Here is a 23438-nt window from a genome sequence, read left to right as displayed (position 1 = left end):
GAGGTTTTGGGGGATTTCGGGGGGAATTTTGGGGAGTTTTGGGGTTTTTTTTGGGGTTTTTGGGGGGCAGTTTGTGGGGGTTTGGGGGAGGTTTTGGGGGATTTTCGGGGGGATTTTTGGGGTTTGGGGAGGTTTTGGGGGATTTTCGGGGCATTTTTGGGGTGTTTTGGGGTTTTTTTGGGTTTTTTTGTGGGGGAGGTTTTGGGGGATTTTCGGGGGGATTTTGGGGTTTTTTTGGGTTTTTTTGGGGCCAGTTTGGGTGGTTTTGGGGGAGGTTTTGGGGGATTTTCGGGGGTATTTTTGGGGTGTTTTGGGGTTTTTTGGGGTTTTTTTTGGGGGGAGGTTTTGGGGGATTTTCGGGGGGATTTTTGGGGATTTTTGGGTTTTTTTGGGGGTTTTTGGGGGGCAGTTTGGGGGGGGTTTGGGGGAGGGTTTTGGGGGAATTTCGGGGGGAATTTTGGGGAGTTTTGGGTTTTTTTTGGGGGGAGGTTTTGGGGGATTTTCGGGGGGATTTTGGGGAGTTTTGGGGTTTTTTGGGGGGCAGTTTGGGGTGGTTTTGGGGGAGGTTTTGGGGATTTTCGGGGGGGATTTTTGGGGTGTTTTGGGGTTTTTTTGGGTTTTTTTGGGGGGAGGTTTTGGGGGATTTTCGGGGGGATTTTTGGGGGTGTTTTGGGGTTTTTTTTGGGGGGGAGGTTTTGGGGGATTTTCGGGGGGATTCTTGGGGATTTTTGGGGTTTTTTGGGGGTTTTTTTGGGGCAGTTTGGGGGTGTTTGGGGATGGTTTTGGGGGATTTTCGGGGGGATTTTTGGGAGTTTTGGGGTTTTTTTGGGTTTTTTTTGGGGCAGTTTGGGGGTGTTTGGGGGAGGTTTTGGGGGATTTTCGGGGGGGATTTTTGGGGAGTTTTGGGGTTTTTTTTGGGGGGAGGTTTTGGGGGATTTTCGGGGGGATTTTGGGGATTTTTGGGGTTTTTTTTGGGGTTTTTTTGGGGCAGTTTGGGGGTGTTTTGGGGATGGTTTTGGGGTTATCGATCCCCCCCCCATCGATCCCGCCCGTTCCCGCCCTCCCCCGCCGCGCGCCACCACCGGAAGTGCGTCACGGCCACTTCCGGCGCGGCGGCTCCAAGATGGCGGGCGCTGGCTCTGAGGTGACTCCGAGGCCCCGGGACAGGCCCGGGGACAGGGCCCGGGACAGGCCGGGGGCCACCGGCGACACCGGGGCCACACCGGGGGCCACACCGGGGCCACACCGGGGCCACACCGGGGCGGGGGAGGGGCCGCGCCTGAGGCTGCGGGTCCCTCAGTGTCCCCGGTGTCCCCGGTGTCCCCGCCCTGTCACCCTCCCTGTCCCATTCTTCCCCCATTTTCCATTTTTTTGGGAGTATTTTTCCCATTTCCCCCCATTTTTTTCCCATTTCCCCCCAGTTTTTTCCCGGTTTTTTTTCCCAACTTTTTTCCTTTTGTATTTTTTTGGTATTATCTTCTTTTTTGAGTATTATGTTATTTTGTTGCATTGTTTTCTTTTGCCAATTTCCCCCCCGATTTTTCCCGTTTTCCTCCATTTGCCCCTGTTTTCCCAATTTTTATTTTTCCCATTTCCCCCCATTTTTTCCCATTTCCCATAATTTTTTTCCATTTCCCCCCCATTTTTTCCATTTTTTTCCCATTTTCTCCCATTTCCCCCCATTTTTTCCATTTCCCCCACATTTCCCCCCATTTTTTCCCATTCTTCCTCCCATTTTTTTCCAATTTTTTTCCATTTTTTTTCCCATTTTCCCCCCCATTTTTTCCCATTTTTTCCCATCTTTTCCCCACTTCCCCCCATTTTCCCCCATTTTCCCCATTTTTTCCCTTTCCTTCTCCATTTTTCTTTCCCATTTTCCCCCCCCATTTCCCCTATTTTTTTTTCCATTTCCCCCCCATTTTTTCCCATTTTTTCCCCATTTCCCCCCATTTCCTTCCCCCTATTTTTTCCCTTTTTTTTTTCATTTTCCCCCCCATTTTTTCCCATTTCCCCCATTTTTTTCCATTTTCCCACATTTCCCCCACATTTTTTCCCATCTCCTCCCATTTTTCCAATTTTTTCCCATTTTTTCCAATTTCCCCCCATTTTTTTTTCCATTTTCCTCCCATTTCCCCTAATTTTTTTCCCATTTCCTCCCATTTTTCCCCCATTTTTTTTCCCATTCCCCCCCATTTTTTTTCCCATTTTTTTCCCATTTTCTCCTCATTTCCCCCCCATTTTTTTCCCATTTTTCCCCCCATTTTTCCCATTTCTCCCCATTTTTCCAATTCCCCCATTTTCACCCATTTTCCCCTCTTTTTCCCCCCATTTGTTCCCATTTTTTCCTATTTCCCCAATTTTTTTCCATTTCCTCCCCATTTCCCCCCATTTTCCCCTCATTGTTTTTCCATTCTTTTTTTCCCCATTTTTTTCCCATTTCCCCCACATTTTTTTCCCATTTTCCCCCCATTTTTTCCCATTTTTCCCCATTTCCCCCCATTTTTTCCCAATTTTTTCCATTTTCTCCCCCCTTTCCCCCCATTTTTTTCCCATTTCCTCCCATTTTTTTCCCATTTCCCCCCATTTTTCCCATTTTTCCCATTTCCCCCATTTTCCTCATTGTTTTCCATTTTTCCCCCACATTTCCCCCACATTTTTCCCGTTTCCCTCCATTTTCCCATTTTTTCCCATTTTTTCCCATTTCCCCCCATTTCCCCCCATTTTTTTCCATTTTCCCCCCATTTTTTTCCCATTTCCCCCATTTCCCCCATTTTTTTCCCATTCCTTCCCCCCATTTTTTTCCATTTTCCCTCATTGTTTTCCATTTTTCCCCACATTTTTTCCCGTTTCCCTCCATTTTCCCATTTTTTCCCATTTTTTTCCCATTTCCCCCCATTTCCCCCCATTTTTTTTCCATTTCCCCCCATTTTTTTTCCATTTCCCCCCATTTTTTTCCCATTTCCCCTCATTTTTCCCATTTTTTCCCATTTCCTCCCATTTTCCAATTTTTTCCCCATTTTTTTTCCATTTCCCCCCCCTTTTTTTCCCATTTTCCCCCATTTCCCCCCCATTTTTTCCCCATTTTTTCCCATTCCCCCCATTTTTTCCCATTTTCCCCTCATTGTTTTCCATTTTCCCCACATTTTTTCCCATTTCCTCCCATTTTCCCCATTTTTTCCCATTTTCCCCCATTTCCCCCCCATTTCCCTCCCATTTTTCCCATTCCCCCCTCCATTTTTCTCAATTTTTTTCCATTTCCCCCTCATTTCCTCCCATTTTTTCCCATTCCCCCCCCATTTTTCCCATTTCCCCCCCCATTTTTTCCCATTTTCCCCCACATTTTTTCCCATTTTCCCCCCCATTTTTCCCATTTCTTCCCCATTCCCCCCCATTTTTCCCAATTTTTTCCATTTTCCCCCCTTTCCCCCCCATTTTTTTTTCCATGTTCCCCCCCCATTTTTTTCCCATTTTCCCCCCATTTCCCCTAATTTTTTTTTCCATTTCCCCCCCCCATTTTTTCCCATTTTTCCCCATTTTCCCCCCCATTTTTTTCCCATTTTCCCCCCCATTTTTTTCCCATTTCCCACCATTTTTTCCCATTTTCCCCCCATTTCCCCTAATTTTTTTTCCATTTCCCCCCCCATTTTTCCCATTTTTCCCCATTTTCCCCCCATTTTTCCCATTTCCCCCCATTTTTTCCCATGTTCCCCCCATTTTTTCCCATTTTCCCCCATTTCCCCTAATTTTTTTTCCATTTCCCCCCCCATTTTTCCCATTTTTCCCCATTTTCCTCCCATTTTTTCCCATTTCCCCCCACATTTTTTCCCATTTTCCCCCCATTTTTTTCCATTTTCCCCCATTTCCCCTATTTTTTTTTCCATTTCCCCCCCCATTTTTCCCATTTTTCCCCATTTTTCCCATTTTTTCCCCATTTTTCCCATTTTTTCCCCATTTTCCCCATTTTTTCCCATTTTTTCTCTCTTTTCCAGGGGTTTGGGGCGCCGCTGCCTCCTGGCCCGGCTGGGGCCCGGCCCCGCCCTGCACCAGTGAGAGACTGGGAGGGACTGGGAGGGATTTTGGGGTGTTTTTTTGGGGTTTTGGGGTAATTTTTGGGGGTTTTGGGGTAATTTTGGGGGGTTTTGGGGTAATTTTGGGGAGTTTTCAAGGGGGTTTTTTGTTGTTTTTTTGGTGGTTTTGGTGTTTTTTGGGGTTTTGGGGTAGGATTTTGGGTTTTCTTCTGGGTTTTGTGGGTTTTTTGGGGGGTTTTGGGGTATTTTGGGGTGGTTTTGGGGTTTTGGGGAGGATTTTGGGGGGTTTTGGGAGTTTTGGGGTGAATTTTGGGGTGGTTTTGGGGTTTTGGGGTGGATTTTGGGGTGTTTTTGGGGTTTTGGGGTAATTTTGGGGAGTTTTGGGGAGTTTTCAAGGGGTTTTTTTTGTTGTTTTTCTGGTGGTTTTGGGATTTTTTTGGGTTTTGGGGTGGGATTTGGGGTTTTCTTTTGGGTTTTGTGGGATTTTTTTTTTTGATTTAGTGGAGTTTTGGGGTAGATTTTGGGGTGGTTTTGGGGTTTTGGGGTGGATTTTGGGGTGTTTTTGGGGTTTTGGGGTGTTTTTTGGGGTTTTGGGGTGGGTTTAGGGGAGTTTTGGGGTGGATTTTGGGGTGTTTTTTGAGGTTTAGGGGTATTTTTGGGTAGTTTGGGGAGTTTTCAAGGGGTTTTTTTGTTGTTTTTTTGGTGGTTTTGGGGTTTTTTTTGGGGTTTTGGGGTGGGATTTGGGGTTTTCTTTTGGGTTTTGTGGGATTTTTTTTGGATTTAGTGGAGTTTTGGGGTAGATTTTGGGGTGGTTTTGGGGTTTTAGGGTGGATTTTGGGGTGTTTTTGGGGTTTTGGGGTGTTTTTTGGGGTTTTGGGGTGGGTTTAGGGGAGTTTTGGGGTGGATTTTGGGGTGTTTTTTGAGGTTTAGGGGTATTTTTGGGGAGTTTTGGGGAGTTTTCAAGGGTTTTTTTGTTGTTTTTTTGTTGGTTTTGGGGTTTTTTTTTGGGTTTTGGGGTGGGATTTGGGGTTTTCTTCTGGGTTTTGTGTTTTTTTTTTTTGATTTAGGGGTGTTTTGGGGTAGATTTTGGGGTGGTTTTGGGGTGGATTTTGGGGTGGTTTTGGGGTTTTGGGGTGGGTTTAGGGGAGTTTTGGGGTGGATTTTGGGGTGTTTTTTGAGGTTTAGGGGTATTTTTGGGGAGTTTTGGGGAGTTTTCAAGGGTTTTTTTATTGTTTTTTTGGTGGTTTTGGTTTTTTTTGGGGGTTTTGGGGTGGGATTTGGGGTTTTCTTCTGGGTTTTGTGGGGGTTTTTTTGGATTTCGGGGTGTTTTGGGGTGGTTTTGGGGTGGTTTTGGGGTTTTGGGGTGGGTTTTGGGGTGGTTTTGGGGTGGATTTTGGGGTGGTTTTGGGGTGTTTTTGGGGTTTTGGGGTGGGTTTAGGGGAGTTTTGGGGTGGATTTTGGGGTGTTTTTTGAGGTTTAGGGGTATTTTTGGGGAGTTTTGGGGAGTTTTCAAGGGGGGTTTTTGTTGTTTTTTTGGTGGTTTTGGGGTTTTTTTGGGGTTTTGGGGTAGGATTTTGGGTTTTCTTCTGGGTTTTGTGGTTTTTTTTTTGATTTAGGGGTGTTTTGGGGTGGATTTTGGGGTGGTTTTGGGGTTTTGGGGTGGATTTTGGGGTGGTTTTGGGGTTTCGGGGTAGATTTTGGGGTGGTTTTGGGGTTTTGGGGTGGATTTTGGGGGGTTTTGGGAGTTTTGGGGTGGATTTTGTGGTGTTTTTGGGGTTTTGGGGGGTTTTGGGGTGGATTTTGGGGTGTTTTTGGTGTTTTGGGGTGTTTTTGGGGGTTTTGGGGTGGATTTTGGGGTGTTTTTGGGGTTTTGGGGTGGGTTTTAGAGGGTTTTGTTTGGGTTTTAGGGGTGGCTTTAGGGTTTTTTCTCAGTTTGGGGTGGGTTTAGGGTATTTTTGGGGTAGATTTTGGGGCTTTTTGGGTTTTGGCGTGGGTTTAGGGTGTTTTTTCTGGGTTTTACTGGTGGGTTTAGGGTTTTAGGGTCGGGTTTAGGGTATTTTTTGGGTTTTGGGTTTGGTTTAGAGTTTTTCTGGGGTGGATTTGGGGTTTTGGGGTGGGTTTAGGGTTTTAGGGATGGGTTTAGGTTATTTTTTCTGGGTTTTGGGGTGGGTTTAGGGTGTTTTTTCTGGGTTGTACTGGTGGGTTTAGGGTTTTAGGGTTGGGTTTAGGTTATTTTTTCTGGGTTTTGGGTTGGGTTTAGAGTTTTTCTGGGGTGGATTTGGGGTTTTGGGGTGGGTTTAGGGTTTTAGGGATGGGTTTAGGGTGTTTTTTTCTGGGTTTTGGGGTGGATTTAGAGCTTTTAGGGATGGGTTTAGGGTGGTTTTGGGGCCGGGGCTCAGGCCCTGCCCTGTCCCAGGGCGATCCCGATGGGGACGACGGCGCGGGAGGAGATGAGGAGCTTCTGGGAGAGGAACTCGCGCTCGGGGCGGCCCCTGTCCCCCCACATCAGCATCTACAAGTGAGGGACACCCCAAAACACCCCTAAACCAGCCAGGGAACCCCAAAACCACTCCCATGCTGCCCCAAAACCGCACAGACCGCCCCTAAAACAGCCCAAAGCAGCCCCAATCACCCCAAAACCACCCTAAAACAGCTCTAATCACCCCAAAACCAGCCCTAATTACCCCAAAACCACCCTAAAATGGCACTGATCGCCCCAAAACCACCCTAAAACAGCCCTAATCACCCCAAAACCAGCCCTAATCACCCCAAAACCACCCTAAAATGGCCCAAATCACCCCAAAACCATCCTAAAACAGCCCTAATCACCCCAAAACCAGCCCTAATCACCCCAAAACCACCCTAAAATGGCCCCAATCACCCCAAAACCACCCTAAAACAGCCCTAATCCCCCCAAAACCAGCCCTAATCCCCCCAAAACCAGCCCTAATCACCCCAAAACCACCCTAAAATGGCCCCAATCACCCCAAAACCATCCTAAAACAGCTCTAATTACCCCAAATTCCCCCCAAAATCCCCCCAATTCCCCCAAAATCCCCCTAATTCCTCCCCAAAATCCCCCTAATTCACCCCAAATTTCCCCCAAATTCCCCCCAGGCCGCCCCAAATTCCCCCCAGGCCACCCCAAATTCCCCCCAAAACCCCCCAGATTCCCCCAAAATCTCCCCAACCCCCCCTAATTCACCCCAAACCCCCCCAAATTCCCCCCAAACCCCCCCAAATTCCCCCAAACCCCCCCAAATTCCCCCAAAATCTCTCCAAACCCCCCCTAATTCCCCCCAAAATCCCCCTAATTCCCCCCAAAATCCCCCTAATTCACCCCAAAACCCCCCAAATTCCTCCCCAAATCCCCCAAATTCCCCCAAAATCTCCCAAAATCCCCCTAATTCCCCCCAAAATCCCCCTAATTCACCCCAAAACCCCGCAAATTCCCCCCAAAGTCCCCCAAATCCCCCAAATTCCCCCCAAAATCCCCCTAATTCCCCCCCAAATCCCCCTCAAACCCCCCCAAATTCCCCCAAAAAACCCCCGGATTCACCGCAAAATATCCCAAATCCCCCAAAATCCCCCTAATTCCTCCCCAAAATCCCCCGAATTCCCCCCCAACCCCCCCAAATTCTCCCCAGACCCCCCCAAATTCCCCCAAAATCTCCCCAAAATCCCCCTAATTCCCCCCAAAATCCCCCGAATTCCCTCCAGGCCACCCCAAACTCCCCCCAGGCCGCCCCAAACTCCCCCCAGGCCGCCCCAAACTCCCCCCCAGCGCACCCCAATGCCCCCCGCCCCGTTGCCCTGGGTTTTGGGGTGACCCCAGCCCCGCTCTGTTCCAGGTGGTCGCTGCCCATGGCCATGTCCATCAGCCACCGCGGCACCGGCGTCGCCCTCAGCCTCGGTGGGTGGCACCCGGGGACGCCCCTGGCATCCCACAGCTCGGGGGCTTTCCTGGGAAGCCTCTGCTCTGCCTCCTCCAGCCCCCCAAAATTCCCCCCAAAATCCCCCACAAAATTCTCCCAAAATTCCCCCCAAATCCCCCCCAAAATCCCCCACAAAATCCCCCCAAAATTCCCCTCAAAATCCCCCCAAAATTCCCCCAAATCCCCCACAAAATTCCCCCAAAATTCCCCCAAAATCCCCCCCAAAATTCTCCCAAATCCTCCCCAAAATTCCCTCAAATCCCCCACAAAATCTTCTCATCCCTGTTTTCCCATCCCTGTTTTTTTCCCATCCATATTTTCCCCATTCCTTTTTTTCCCCATCCCTGTTTTACCCCATCCCTGTTTTCCTATCCCTATTTTCCCCATTCCTTTTTTTCCCCATCCCTGTTTTACCCCATCCCTGTTTTCCTATCCCTATTTTCTACATTCCTTTTTTTCCCCATCCCTGTTTTTCCCCATCCCTGTTTTCCTATCCCTATTTTCCACATTCCTTTTTTTCCCCCATCCCTGTTTTTTTTTCCCCATCCCTATTTTCCCCATCCCTGTTTTCCCCATTCCTTTTTTTCCCCATCCCTGTTTTCCCCATTCCTTTTTTTCCCCATTCCTTTTTTTCCCCATTCCTTTTTTTCCCCATCCCTGTTTTTTTTTCCATCCCTGTTTTTTCCCCATCCCTGTTTTTTCCCATCCCTATTTCCCTGAGTTTTTTTCACCCCTGAGTTTTTCTCCATCCCTGAGTTTTTCCCCTGTTCTCCCTGGTGTGTTCCATCCCATCCCGGCTGGATCCCTGTTTTCCCTGGATCCCTTTTCCAGGTGCATCCCTGCCCCCATTCCAGGTGGATCCCTGTTTTCCCTGGATCCCTTTTCCAGGTGCATCACTGTCCCCATTCCAGGTGGATCCCTGTTTTCCCTGGATCCCTTTTCCAGGTGCATCCCTGCCCCCATTCCAGGTGGATCCCTGTTTTCCCTGGATCCCTTTTCCAGGTGCATCCCTGCCCCCATTCCAGGTGGATCCCTGTTTTCCCTGGATCCCTTTTCCAGGTGCATCACTGTCCCCATTCCAGCTGTATCCCTGTCCCCATTCCAGGTGGATCCCTGGTTGTTTCCCAGGTGGATCCCTGTTTTCCCTGGATCCCTTTTCCAGGTGCATCACTGTCCCCATTCCAGGTGGATCCCTGTTTTCCCTGGATCCCTTTTCCAGGTGCATCCCTGCCCCCATTCCAGGTGGATCCCTGTTTTCCCTGGATCCCTTTTCCAGGTGCATCACTGTCCCCATTCCAGGTGGATCCCTGTTTTCCCTGGATCCCTTTTCCAGGTGCATCCCTGCCCCCATTCCAGGTGGATCCCTGTTTTCTCTGGATCCCTTTTCCAGGTGTATCCCTGTCCCCATTCCAGCTGTATCCCTGTCCCCATTCCAGGTGGATCCCTGGTTGTTTCCCAGGTGGATCCCTGTTTTCCCTGGATCCCTTTTCCAGCTGTATCCCTGTCCCCATTCCAGGTGGATCCCTGTTTTCCCTGGATCCCTTTTCCAGCTGTATCCCTGTCCCCATTCCAGGTGGATCCCTGGTTGTTTCCCAGGTGGGAAACAACCACCAGAGATCCAGGTGGGATCTCTGTTTTCCAGCTGTATCCCTGTCCCCATTCCAGGTGTATCCCTGTTTTCCCTGGATCCCTTTTCCAGGTGGATCCCTGTTTTCCCTGGATCCCTTTTCCAGGTGTAGTCCTGTCCCCATTCCAGGTGGATCCCTGTTTTCCTTGGATCTCTGTTTTCCAGCTGTATCCCTGTCCCCATTCCAGGTGTATCCCTGTTTTCCCTGGATCCCTTTTCCAGGTGTATCCCTGTTTTCCCTGGATCCCTTTTCCAGGTGTATCCCTGTTTTCCCTGGATCCCTTTTCCAGGTGCATCGCTGTCCTCATTCCAGGTGGATCCCTGTCCCCATTCCAGGTGTATCCCTGCTCTCCCTGGTGTGTTCCATCCCCATTCCAGGTGGATCCCTGTCCCCATTCCAGGTGTATCCCTGCTCTCCCTGGTGTGTTCCATCCCCATTCCAGGTGTATCCCTGCTCTCCAGGTGTATCCCTGTCCCCATTCCAGGTGTATCCCTGTCCCCATTCCAGGTGTATCCCTGCTCTCCAGGTGTGTCCCTGCTCTCCCTGGGGGTCACTGATGGGCTCCATCCCCGTGTCCCAGGTGTGTCCCTGTGTTCCAGGTGTATCCCTGTTCTCCAGGTGTATCCCTGTCCCCATTCCAGGTGTATCCCTGTTCTCCCTGGTGTGTTCCATCCCCATTCCAGGTGTATCCCTGTTTCCCAGGTGTATCCCTGTTCTCCAGGTGTATCCCTGTCCCCATTCCAGGTGTATCCCTGTCCCCATTCCAGGTGTATCCCTGCTCTCCAGGTGTATCCCTGTTCTCCCTGGTGTGTTTCATCCCCATTCCAGGTGTATCCCTGCTATCCAGGTGTATCCCTGTCCCCATTCCAGGTGTATCCCTGTCCCCATTCCAGGTGTATCCCTGCTCTCCAGGTGTATCCCTGTCCCCATTCCAGGTGTATCCCTGTTCTCCAGGTGTATCCCTGTTCTCCAGGTGTATCCCTGCTCTCCAGGTGTATCCCTGTGTTCCAGGTGTATCCCTGTCCCCATTCCAGGTGTATCCCTGTTTCCCAGGTGTATCCATGTCCCCATTCCAGGTGTATCCCTGCTCTCCAGGTGTATCCCTGTCCCCATTCCAGGTGTATCCCTGTCCCCATTCCAGGTGTATCCCTGCTCTCCAGGTGTATCCCTGTGTTCCAGGTGTATCCCTGCTCTCCAGGTGTATCCCTGTCCCCATTCCAGGTGTATCCCTGCTCTCCAGGTGTATCCCTGTTTCCCAGGTGTATCCCTGTCCCCATTCCAGGTGTATCCCTGCTCTCCAGGCGTGTCCCTGCTCTCCCTGGGGGTCACTGATGGGCTCCATCCCCGTGTCCCAGGTGTATCCCTGTTCTCCCTGGTGTGTCCCTGCTCTCCAGGTGTATCCCTGTCCCCATTCCAGGTGTATCCCTGTTTCCCAGGTGTATCCCTGTTCTCCAGGTGTATCCCTGCTCTCCAGGTGTATCCCTGTCCCCATTCCAGGTGTATCCCTGCTCTCCAGGTGTATCCCTGTGTTCCAGGTGTATCCCTGTCCCCATTCCAGGTGTATCCCTGCTCTCCAGGTGTATCCCTGTCCCCATTCCAGGTGTATCCCTGCTCTCCAGGTGTATCCCTGTCCCCATTCCAGGTGTATCCCTGTTTCCCAGGTGTATCCCTGCTCTCCAGGCGTGTCCCTGCTCTCCCTGGGGGTCACTGATGGGCTCCATCCCCGTGTCCCAGGTGTGTCCCTGTGTTCCAGGTGTATCCCTGTTCTCCAGGTGTATCCCTGTCCCCATTCCAGGTGTATCCCTGTTCTCCCTGGTGTGTTCCATCCCCATTCCAGGTGTATCCCTGTTTCCCAGGTGTATCCCTGTTCTCCAGGTGTATCCCTGTCCCCATTCCAGGTGTATCCCTGCTCTCCAGGTGTATCCCTGTCCCCATTCCAGGTGTATCCCTGTCCCCATTCCAGGTGTATCCCTGCTCTCCAGGTGTATCCCTGTCCCCATTCCAGGTGTATCCCTGTTTCCCAGGTGTATCCCTGTTCTCCAGGTGTATCCCTGCTCTCCAGGTGTATCCCTGTCCCCATTCCAGGTGTATCCCTGCTCTCCAGGTGTATCCCTGTGTTCCAGGTGTATCCCTGTCCCCATTCCAGGTGTATACCTGTTTTCCAGGTGTATCCCTGTCCCCATTCCAGGTGTATCCCTGCTCTCCAGGTGTATCCCTGTCCCCATTCCAGGTGTATCCCTGCTCTCCAGGCGTGTCCCTGCTCTCCCTGGGGGTCACTGATGGGCTCCATCCCCGTGTCCCAGGTGTGTCCCTGCTCTCCAGGTGTATCCCTGCTCTCCAGGTGTATCCCTGTGTTCCAGGTGTATCCCTGCTCTCCAGGTGTATCCCTGTCCCCATTCCAGGTGTATCCCTGCTCTCCCTGGGGGTCACTGATGGGCTCCATCCCCGTGTCCCAGGTGTGTCCCTGTTCTCCCTGGCCGCTCTCCTGCTCCCGGAGCAATTCCCGCATTACCTGGCTCAGGTGCGGGCCCTGAGCCTGGGCCCTGCCCTCATCTGCTCGGCCAAGTTCCTGCTGGCCCTGCCCGTGTCCTACCACACCTGGAACGGGATCCGGCACCTGGTGAGCGCCAGCCCGGCCACCTCGGGAACGCCGCGCCTGGAACGTCCCCCGCTGGGGACAGCGGGTGACAAAGGGCGTGGCACCGGGGCGTGGCCCCCGCCCGGGCGCCTCGGGATCGGGGAGGAATTTTGGGAACGGCACAAAACTGCAGAGGGATCCCGGAGTGTCCCGGTGCTCCCAGCGTGGAACTGGGATTGGGGCACGCCGGGGGAGGGCCCGGGCTGCTCCGGGGCTGGCTTGGGGTTTTGGGGAATTGCGGATCCGTGGGGTTCCCGGGGAGGGATCGGCCCCGGGGTTTGGGGGGTGGTGAAGGTTTTCCACATTGTGGGAATAATGGGAGTGGGGAGAGTGGGAATGGGAATAATGGGAATAATGGGAATAATGGGAATAATGGGAGTGGGGAGAGTGGGAATGGGAATAATGGGAATAATGGAATGGGGAGTGTGGGAATGGGAATAATGGGAATAATGGGAATAATGGGAGTGGGGAGAGTGGGAATGGGAATAATGGAATGGGGAGTGTGGGAATGGGAATAATGGGAATAATGGGAGTGGAGAGAGTGGGAATGGGAATAATGGGAATGGGGAGAGTGGGAATGGGAATAATGGGAATAATGGGAATAATGGGAGTGGGGAGAGTGGGAATGGGAATAATGGGACTAATGGGAATAATGGGAATAATGGGAATGGGGAGAGTGGGAATGGGAATAGTGGGAATAATGGGAATAATGGGAATGGGGAGAGGGAATGGGAATAGTGGGAATAGTGGGAATAATGGGAATAATGGGAATAATGGCAATGGGGAGAGTGGGAATGGGAATAATGGGAATAATGGGAATAATGGGAATAATGGGAATAATGGGAATAATGGAAAAGGGGAGAGGGAATGGGAATAGTGGGAATAATGGGAATGGGGAGTGTGGGAATGGGAATAATGGGAATAATGGGAATAATGGGAATGGGGAGAGGGAATGGGAATAATGGGAATAATGGAAGTAATGGAAATAAAGGGAATAATGGGAATAATGGGAATAATGGGAATGGGAAGAATGGAAATAATGGGAATGGGGAGAGTGGGAATGGGAATAATGGGACTGGGGAGAGTGGGAATGGGAATAATGGGAATTGGGGAGAGGGGATGGGAACGGGAGTGTGGAAATAGGAATGGGGAGAGTGAGAATGGGAATGGGAACTGGGGAGAGGGGATGGGAATGGGGAGAATGGGAATAATGGGAATTGGGGAGAGGGAATGGGAATAATGGGAATAGTGGGAACTGGAGAGGGGATGGGAATGGGGAGAGTGGGAATGGGAATGGGAGTGTGGAGAGGGGATGGAATGAGGGGAGAAGGGCTGGAAGGGGGAGATGGGAAGGGAATGGGAACTGGGATGGAAGTGGGAAAGGGGAGAGGGGATGGGAGAGGGGGAGAAGGGATGAGAAAAAGTGGGAGGGGGATGGGAAGAAGGGGAGGGGAGCAGGGAAGGGGGGTGGGAACAGGGGATGGAAGTGGGAAGGGGGAGAGGAACAATGGGGAGAGGAAATGGGGAACGGGGACAGGGAGCAGGGAAGGGGGTGGGAACAGGGGATGGAAGTGGGAAAGGGGAGAGGAACAATGGGGAGAGGAAATGGGGAACGGGGACAGGGAGCAGGGAAGGGGATGGGAACAGGGGATGGAATTGGGAAGGGGGAGAGGAACAATGGGGAGAGGAAATGGGGAACGGGGACAGGGAGCAGGGAAGGGAGTGGGAACAGGGGATGGAATTGGGAAAGGGGAGAGGAACAATGGGGAGAGGAAATGGGGAACGGGGACAGGGAGCAGGGAAGGGAGTGGGAACAGGGGATGGAATTGGGAAGGGGGAGAGGAACAATGGGGAGAGGAAATGGGGAACGGGGACAGGGAGCAGGGAAGGGAGTGGGAACAGGGGATGGAATTGGGAAAGGGGAGAGGAACAATGGGGAGAGGAAATGGGGAACGGGGACAGGGAGCAGGGAAGGGGGTGGGAACAGGGGATGGAATTGGGAAAGGGGAGAGGAACAATGGGGAGAGGAAATGGGAAATGGGGACAGGGAGCAGGGAAGGGGGGTGGGAACAGGGGACACTGCGGGAAGTTCTGGGGGCGTGTCCCCTGCCAGGGACCCCCGGCGGGGGCTCGGGGACAGAGTGGCACCGCTGTCCCCTGGTGTCCCCGCAGGCCTGGGACCTGGGCAAGGGGCTGCGGCTGCCGCAGGTGACCCAGTCGGGCGTGCTGGTGCTGGCCCTGACCCTGCTCTCCTCCGCCGGCTTGGCCGCCCTGTGACAATTCCGGGAATTCCGGCGATTCCCGCCCCCTCCCGGGGGAAGGTGACGCTTCCCCCCTCCTCAAAATCCCGGGATGAGCAGAGCTGCCCCTCCTGCCCCACCTCCCCGGCGTCCCCACGTGTCCCCGCGGCCGGGACAATGCGGGATCTGTGTCCCCACGAGTGGGATCGGGAACGGGAACGGGGCGGCCGCGTGTGGGATCGCAGCGGGACAAGGAGCTCCATTGAGGCAGCGCCCCACGGGGGTGGGTGACAGGTGACATCTCGCTGCCACCCCGCTGCCACCCCGCTGCCACCGCCCGGGGTCCTCAATCCCGTGGGAATTCCATGATTCAGCCCAATTTGGGGGGGAAATCCCCGGTGTTGGGGCGTCCCGTGCGGGTTTTCCCGGCGGGGAGGGGTTTTGTCACCTCAGGTGTTGTCACCTGTCCCCTGGGGAATAAAGCAGCTCTGATACTCCAGCCCCGTGTCCCTCCCCTGTCCCACAGCCAGAAATGGGATTCTCCTCTGGGATTTGGGGAATTGCTGCTCCCCAGAGGAGCCCGGCGTCGGAAAAAACCTGGGAAAAAAACCAAAATTTGCGGCAGGGATGAGCAGGGGGTTTTGGGGTCGAGTTTGGGGGATTTCTAACCTTTGGGGTAGATTTAGGGTTTTTTTGGGTGGATTTAGGGGTTTTTTTTGGGTTCCTGCCCCAGCTCCGTGTGGGGACGAATCCTGCTGGTAAAATCCAGGATTTTTGGGGGAAAAATCTTATCGTGTTTGGGATTTTGGGGTGGCAGGAGGGGGGTGGGGGGCTCGATCCCATCCCAATCCCATCCCCAATTAATTTCCCAATTAAGAACCCTCCCCTGGGACCAGGGAGGAAGAAGAGGAGGAGGAGGAGGGAGGAGCAGGGCCGAACCCTAAACCCCGAATGGATTTGGGCTCATTCCAAGGATTTCCTGCATTTCCCAGCCTTTATTTCCCACTTTTTTTGGGGGGAGGGCCCAGACCCTCCTGTGCCCCACTGAGGGGAGGGAAAGGTGGGATTGGGGGGGGGGGGATCGTCCCCAGGGGAGGGGACAATGACAGCAGAGCCACCTCCAGGGGCTCAGGAGCTGGGGGGGGCCCTGGAGCTGAGGGGATTTTGGGGACAGGGTCCCCCCCCAGGGGGATTTTGGGGAGAGGGTCCCCCCTCAGGGTTGTCCCCGGGGTTTGGGGCCTCAGGGCTGTGGGGGGAGCCCCCGCTGGGACCCCCCATGTCCTTTCCAGAAGGTTCCGTGTCCCAGGGTTTCTGCAGCTGTGGGATGGAGGGTGGGGGGTCAGGGGGGTCCCCAGGGAGGGGAAATGGGGTGGGGACCCCTCAGAAGTGGGGAGCTGCTGCCTTTGGGGTGTGGATCCCCCCCGGAGCCGGGGCCAGGCCTGGCTTTGGGATGGCCGGGAGCACCGGGAGCTGCCTCCTTGTAGGAACAGCCCCAAAATTGTGTCCCCCCCATTCCCACATCCCCCATGGCTGTTTGTCCCATCCCTGTGTCCCCTTTATCCCCACATCCCTGTCCCCTGTCCCCTGTCCCCGTATCCCCCCGTCCCCCAGCCCCGTGTCCCTGTGTCCCCTTTATCCCCACATCCTCCATGTCCCTTTGTCCCCCCATGTCCCCCATCCCCATATCTGTGTCCCCCCTTATCCCCACATTCCTCACTCCTGTCCCCCATCCCTGTGTCCCCTTTGTCCCCCCATCCCTCTGATCCCCTGTCCTCATGTCCCCCCCATGTCCCCCTGTCCCCCACCACGCTGTCCCCTCTCCTGTCGGTTCTGTGCCACCCCCTGCCCGTCACCGAGCCCCGGGGCTGTCCCCAGTGTGTCCTCGGGGTGTCCCGAGGTGTGTCCCAGCTGTCCCCAGGTGTGTCCCAGGTGTGTCCCAGGTGTGTCACCTTGCCGGTGACCCGGGTGTGGAGGCCGTTGCAGGCTGTCTGCAGGGCCCAGGGCTGTCCCTGTGTGTCCCTGTGTGTCCCAGCTGTCCCCAGGTGTGTCCCAGCTGTCCCCAGGTGTGTCCCCGTGTCCCAGGTGTGTCCCAGCTGTGTCCCCATGTCCCAGCTGTCCCCAGGTGTGTCCCAGCTGTCCCCAGGTGTGTCCCCGTGTCCCAGGTGTGTCCCAGCTGTGTCCCCATGTCCCAGCTGTCCCCAGGTGTGTCCCAGCTGTGTCCCCATGTCCCAGCTGTCCCCAGGTGTGTCCCAGCTGTGTCCCCATGTCCCAGCTGTCCCCAGGTGTGTCCCAGGTGTGTCACCTTGCCGGTGACCCGGGTGCGGAGGCCGTTGCAGGCTCTCCGCAGGGCCCGGGGCTGTCCCTGTGTGTCCCTGTGTGTCCTAGCTGTCCCCAGGGCTGTCCCTGTGTGTCCCAGCTGTCCCCGTGTCCCAGGTGTGTCACCTTGCCGGTGACCCGGGTGCGGAGGCCGTTGCAGGCTCTCCGCAGGGCCCGGGGCTGTCCCTGTGTGTCCCTGTGTGTCCCAGCTGTCCCCAGGTGTGTCCCAGCTGTCCCCAGGTGTGTCCCAGGTGTGTCCCAGCAGTCCCCAGGTGTGTCCCAGGTGTGTCCCAGCTGTCCCCAGGTGTGTCCCCATGTCCCAGGTGTGTCCCAGGTGTGTCACCTTGCCGGTGACCCGGGTGCGGAGGCCGTTGCAGGCTCTCCGCAGGGCCCGGGGCTGCTCCCGGGCCAGGCGGGCGGCGGCCGCGGGCGAGCGGGCGCTCAGGTCCAGGCGGGCCGGGGGGATGCGCGCTGGCATGTCCCATGTCCCCAGGAAGGTGCCCCACGGCGACACCTGCGGCCGGGCACGGCGCGGGGGTGGCCCCGGTGCCGGTGCCCCCCCCGGGAGCGGGGGGTGCCCCCCGAAATGCCCCGCGGGGCTCACCTGGGAGCGCGGCACGTGCGGCAGGAGGTGGCCCCGGGCGTTGGCGATGAACGGGGTCGGGGGGCGAGAGGCGGGGAGCTGGGGGCGAGGGGACATGGGGACATGCGGAGGGGGGGGGGTCACGACCGGGCTGGGGGGGCCTGGTGGCCCTGCGAGGGGTTTGGGGGTCCTGGGGTGAGGTTTGGGGGGAGCTGGGTGAGGTTTGGGGGTCCTGGGGTGGGGTTTGGGGGTCCTGGGGTAGGGTTTGGGGGGGATAAGGACCGGGCTGGGGGGTCCATGGTGGCCCTGGGAGGGGTTTGGGGGTCCTGCAGTGGGGTTTGGGGGTCCTGGGGTAGGATTTGGGGGGGATAAGGACCGGGCTGGGGGGTCCATGGTGGCCCTGGGAGGGGTTTGGTGGTCCTGGGGTGGGGTTTGGGGGTCCTGGGGTGGGGTTTGGGGGGGATAAGGACCGGGCTGGGGGGTCCATGGTGGCCCTGGGAGGGGTTTGGTGGTCCTGGGGTGGGGTTTGGTGGTCCTGGGGTGGGGTTTGGGGGGGATAAGGACCGGGCTGGGGGGTCCATGGTGGCCCTGGGGTGGGGTTTGGGGGTCCTGGGGTGAGGTTTGGGGGTCCTGGGGTGAGGTTTGAGGGGTCAGGACTGGGCTCGGGGGGGTCCTAGTGGCCCTGGGAGGGATTTGGGGGTCCTGGGGTGGGGTTTGGGGGTCCTGGGGTGGGGTTTGGGGGGAATAAGGACCGGGATGGGGGGTCCATGGTGGCCGTGGGAGGGGTTTGGGGGTCCTGGGGTGGGGTTTGGGGGGAGCTGGGTGAGGTTTGGGGGGCCTGGAGTGGGGTTTGGGGGGGTCATGACAAGCCTGGGGGGTCCATGGTGGCCCTGGGAGGGGTTTGGGGGTCCTGGGGTGAGGTTTGGGGGGGTCCTGATGGCCCTGGGAGGGGTTTGGGGGTCCAGGCTGGGGCTGGGGGGTCTCAGAGGCCTTGGGGGGGGCTGGGCTGGGGTTGAGGAGGGATTCAGGGGTCCAGGCCACAGCTGGGGGGAACCTGGGGGTCCCGGTCAGGGCCGGGGGTTTTGGGGGTCAAGGCCAAGCTCGGGGGGTACCTTCGGGGGGGGGCGGGGCACGGTCCAGCACTGCAGGCGGGGGGGGCTGAAGGCGTCCTCGTACTGGGGAGGGGGAGATCCCGCTGAGAGCCGGGATCCCCCGGGCCCTCCCCCGCGACCCCCGGGCCTGCTCTCCCCCCTTGTCCCCCCCATTTTCCCCCCTTTTCTCCCCCATCCCCCCTTTCCCCTCCCTCTCTCTCCCCCCGTTTCGCCCCCTCTTTCCTCCCACCTCTTCTTCCCCTTTGTTCCCCCTTTTCCCGCCTCGTTTTCCCCCTTTTTTTCCCCCTTTTTTTCCCCCTTTTTCCCCCTTTTTTCCCCTTTTTTCCCCTTTTTTCCCCATTTCCCCCGTTTCCCCCCCTCCCCCACCTGCCCCGCCATGTTTCGTTGCCCGGCAACCGCCGCGCGCGCCCCTCCGGGAGGGCGGGACTAAGTACGTCATCGGTGAACGCCCCGCCCCTTGCCTGACCACGCCCCTCGATGGCTCCGCCCCCTCCCCGGGCGAGTCCCGGGACAGGAGGGGACACAAAGGGACAGGGACAGGAGGGGACACAAAGGGACAGGAACAGGAGGGGACACAAAGGGACAGGGACAGGAGGGCTCTGTCCCCATCCTGTCCCCATCCCTGTCCCCTCTGTCCCCATCCCTGTCCCCTCTGTCCCCTCTGTCTCCATCCTGTCCCCTCTGTCCCCATCCCTGTCCCCATCCCTGTCCCCTCCTGTCCCCTCTGTCCCCTCCTGTCCCCTCTGTCCCCTCCTGTCCCCTCCTGTCCCCATCCTGTCCCCTGCATTGTCCCCATCCCTGTCCCCATCCCTGTCCCCTCTGTCCCCATCCCTGTCCCCTCTGTCCCCTGCATTGTCCCCATCCCTGTCCCCATCCCTGTCCCCTCTGTCCCCATCCTGTCCCCATCCTGTCCCCTGCATTGTCCCCATCCCTGTCCCCATCCCTGTCCCCTCTGTCCCCATCCTGTCCCCATCCTGTCCCCTGCATTGTCCCCATCCCTGTCCCCATCCCTGTCCCCTCTGTCCCCATCCCTGTCCCCTCTGTCCCCTGCATTGTCCCCATCCCTGTCCCCATCCCTGTCCCCTCTGTCCCCATCCCTGTCCCCTCTGTCCCCTGCATTGTCCCCATCCCTGTCCCCATCCCTGTCCCCTCTGTCCCCATCCCTGTCCCCTCTGTCCCCTGCATTGTCCCCATCCCTGTCCCCTCCTGTCCCCTCCTCTGTCCCCATCCCTGTCCCCATCCCTGTCCCCATACCTGTCCCCTCTGTCCCCTCCTGTCCCCATCCCTGTCCCCTGCATTGTCCCCTCCTCTGTCCCCATCCCTGTCCCCTCCTCTGTCCCCATCCCTGTCCCTATCCCTGTCCCCATCCCTGTCCCCATCCCTGTCCCCTCTGTCCCCTCCTGTCCCCATCCCTGTCCCTATCCCTGTCCCCATCCCTGTCCCCATCCCTGTCCCCATCCCTGTCCCCTCTGTCCCCTCCTGTCCCCATCCCTGTCCCCTGCATTGTCCCCTCCTCTGTCCCCATCACTCTTCCCTCTGTCGCCATTCTTGTCCCGTCCATTGTCCCATTCCTGTCCCCTCTGTCCCCTCTCCTGTCCCCATCCTTGTCTCTATCCCTGTCCCCTCTGTCCCCATCCTGTCCCTGTCCTCTGTCCCCTCCCCATACTTGTCCTCATCGCTGTCCCCTCCTGTCCCCTCTGTCCCCTGTCCCCATCCCTGTCCCCATCCTGTCCCTTCTGTCCCCTCCTCTCCCTCCTGTCCCCTCTGTCCCCTGTCCCCTCCTGTCCCCTCTGTCCCCGCTGTCCCTCCTGTCCCCTCCTGTCCCCTCCTGTCCCTTCTGTCCCCATCCTGTCCCCATCCCTGTCCCCTCTGTCCCCTGCTGTCCCCGTGTCACGCCACTCCCGTTCTCAATTCACTCAATTTTATTCCGTTTCCTTTTTCCTTTTTTTCCTTTTTCCTTTTTCCATTTTTTTCCTTGTTTTGGGTTCGTTTTCCTTTCCCCCCCCCGCCACCCCCCCAAAAAAAAAAAACCCAAAAAAATCCCAAACGTGGGGGCGGGGCCGCTTTTGGGGCCGGGCGGGTGACAGCGAGTGACAATGACAGCGGGGGGGCTGCGAATGGGGAACGGGGAATGGGAACTGGGGAAACTGGGAATGGGAACGGGGGAAACTGGGAATGGGAACAGGGGAAACTGGGAATGGGAACTGGGAATGGGAACTGGGGGAACTGGGAACTGGGGGAACTGGGAACTGGGAATAGGAACTGGGAACGGGGGAACTGGGAATGGGAACTGGGGAAACTGGGAATGGGAACTGGGAATGGGAACTGGGGAAACTGGGAATGGGAACTGGGAATGGGAACTGGGGGAACTGGGAGGGCTGGAACTGGGGGCTGTAAAAAAAGGGGCCAAACCCCAAAACAAAGCAACAAAACCACGGGAGAGCGGAGCGGGGGGGGCGGGGAGGGGATTTTGGGAGGATTTTTGTGGGATTTTGAGGATTTTTAGGGTTTTCCGGGCGGTGCGAGCCGCTCCTGCCGTCACTTGTGCGGGCTGGCTGTGGCTGTCGCTGTCGCTGTCGCGGCGGTGTCTCCAAGAGGGAGCTCCGGGTAGGGAATTTCTTGGGATTTTGTAGGATTTTGTGCCATTTCGAGAGGAATTTTGTAGGATTTTGAAGCTTTTTCGGGCGGTGCGAGCCGCTCCTGCTGTCACTTGTGCGGGCTGGCTGTGGCTGTCGCTGTCGCTGTCGCCGTCGCTGTCGCGGCGGTGTCTCCAAGAGGGAGCTCCGGGGAAGGAATTTTTGGGGATTTTGTAGGATTTTGTGCCATTTTGAGAGGAATTTTGTAGGATTTTGAGGTTTTTCCGTGTTTTTCGGGCGGTGCGAGCCGCTCCTGCCGTCACTTGTGCGGGCTGGCTGTGGCTGTCGCTGTCGCCGCCGCCGCGGTGCCTCCAAGAGGGAGTTCCGGGGAGGGATTTTTTGGGGATTTTGTAGGATTTTGTGCCATTTCGAGAGAAATTTTGTAGGATTTTGAGGTTTTTCCGTGTTCTTCGGGCGATGCGAGCCGCTCCTGCCGTCACTTGTGCGGGCTGGCTGTGGCTGTCGCTGTCGCTGTCGCTGTCGCTGTCGCGGCGGTGTCTCCAAGAGGGAGCTCCGGGGAAGGAATTTTTGGGGATTTTGTAGGATTTTGTGCCATTTTGAGAGGAATTTTGTAGGATTTTGAGGTTTTTCCGTGTTTTTCGGGCGGTGCGAGCCGCTCCTGCCGTCACTTGTGCGGGCTGGCTGTGGCTGTCGCTGTCGCCGCCGCCGCGGTGTCTCCAAGAGGGAGCTCCGGGGAAGGAATTTCTTGGGATTTTGTAGGATTTTGTGCCATTTCGAGAGGAATTTTGTAGGATTTTGTAGCTTTTTCGGGCGGTGCGAGCCGCTCCTGCCGTCACTTGTGCGGGCTGGCTGTGGCTGTCGCTGTCGCTGTCGCTGTCGCGGCGGTGTCTCCAAGAGGGAGCTCCGGGGAGGGAATTTTTTGGGATTTTGTAGGATTTTGTGCCATTTTGAGAGGAATTTTGTAGGATTTTGAAGCTTTTTTGGGTGGTGCGAGCCGCTCCTGCCGTCACTTTGGCGGGCTGGCTTTCGCTGTCGCTGTCGCCGCCGCCGCGGTGTCTCCAAGAGGGAGCTCCGGGGAAGGAATTTTTGGGGATTTTGTAGGATTTTGTGCCATTTTGAGAGGAATTTTGTAGGATTTTGAGGTTTTTCCGTGTTTTTCGGGCGGTGCGAGCCGCTCCTGCCGTCACTTGTGCGGGCTGGCTGTGGCTGTCGCTGTCGCTGTCGCTGTCGCTGTCGCGGCGGTGTCTCCAAGAGGGAGCTCCGGGGAAGGAATTTCTTGGGATTTTGTAGGATTTTGTGCCGTTTCGAGAGGAATTTTGTAGGATTTTGAAGCTTTTTTGGGCGGTGCGAGCCGCTCCTGCCGTCACTTGTGCGGGCTGGCTCTTGCTGTCGCTGTCGCTGTCGCCGCCGCCGCGGTGTCTCCAAGAGGGAGCTCCGGGGAAGGAATTTTTTGGGATCTTGTAGGATTTTGTGCCATTTCGAGAGGAATTTTGTAGGATTTTGAGGTTTTTCCGTGTTTTTCGGGCGGTGCGAGCCGCTCCTGCCGTCACTTGTGCGGGCTGGCTCTTGCTGTCGCTGTCGCTGTCGCCGCCGCCGCGGTGTCTCCAAGAGGGAGCTCCGGGGAAGGAATTTCTTGGGATTTTGTAGGATTTTGTGCCATTTCGAGAGGAATTTTGTAGGATTTTGAGGTTTTTCCGTGTTTTTCGGGCGGTGCGAGCCGCTCCTGCCGTCACTTGTGCGGGCTGGCTGTGGCTGTCGCTGTCGCTGTCGCCGCCGCCGCGGTGTCTCCAAGAGGGAGCTCCGGGGAAGGAATTTTTGGGGATTTTGTAGGATTTTGTGCCATTTCGAGAGGAATTTTGTAGGATTTTGAGGTTTTTCCGTGTTCTTCGGGCGGTGCGAGCCGCTCCTGCCGTCACTTGTGTGGGCTGGCTGTGTCTGTCGCTGTCGCTGTCGCTGTCGCGGCGGTGTCTCCAAGAGGGAGCTCCGGGGAAGGAATTTCTTGGGATTTTGTGGGATTTTGTGCCGTTTCGAGAGGAATTTTGTAGGATTTTGAAGCTTTTTTGGGCGGTGCGAGCCGCTCCTGCCGTCACTTGTGCGGGCTGGCTCTCGCTGTCGCTGTCGCTGTCGCTGTCGCTGTCGCGGCGGTGTCTCCAAGAGGGAGCTCCGGGGAAGGAATTTCTTGGGATTTTGTAGGATTTTGTGCCGTTTCGAGAGGAATTTTGTAGGATTTTGAAGCTTTTCCGGGCGGTGCGAGCCGCTCCGGCCGTCACTTGTGCGGGCTGGCTGTGGCTGTGGCTGTCGCCGTCGCTGTCGCCGCCGCCGCGGTGGCCCCGCGCGGTGCCAGCCGGGGGTGCCCGCGGT

General features: G+C 56.1%; 1 protein-coding gene across 1 annotated transcript; it reads left to right on the top strand.

Moving 5' to 3' along the window:
* Positions 1–1134: 1134 nt before the first annotated feature.
* Positions 1135–14559, top strand: LOC137466431 (succinate dehydrogenase cytochrome b560 subunit, mitochondrial-like). Its single transcript, XM_068178156.1, has 6 exons — positions 1135–1144; positions 3990–4046; positions 6445–6546; positions 7880–7941; positions 12048–12211; positions 14402–14559. Exons 3-6 carry the CDS (start codon positions 6455–6457, stop codon positions 14504–14506), a joined length of 423 nt encoding a protein of 140 aa, XP_068034257.1. The 5' UTR covers positions 1135–1144; positions 3990–4046; positions 6445–6454; the 3' UTR covers positions 14507–14559.
* Positions 14560–23438: the final 8879 nt, after the last annotated feature.

This window comes from Anomalospiza imberbis, unplaced genomic scaffold (assembly GCF_031753505.1).
Source record: "Anomalospiza imberbis isolate Cuckoo-Finch-1a 21T00152 unplaced genomic scaffold, ASM3175350v1 scaffold_211, whole genome shotgun sequence".
Classification (NCBI taxonomy): Eukaryota; Metazoa; Chordata; class Aves; order Passeriformes; family Viduidae; genus Anomalospiza; species Anomalospiza imberbis.
This window is presented reverse-complemented; position numbering and strand designations above follow the sequence as displayed.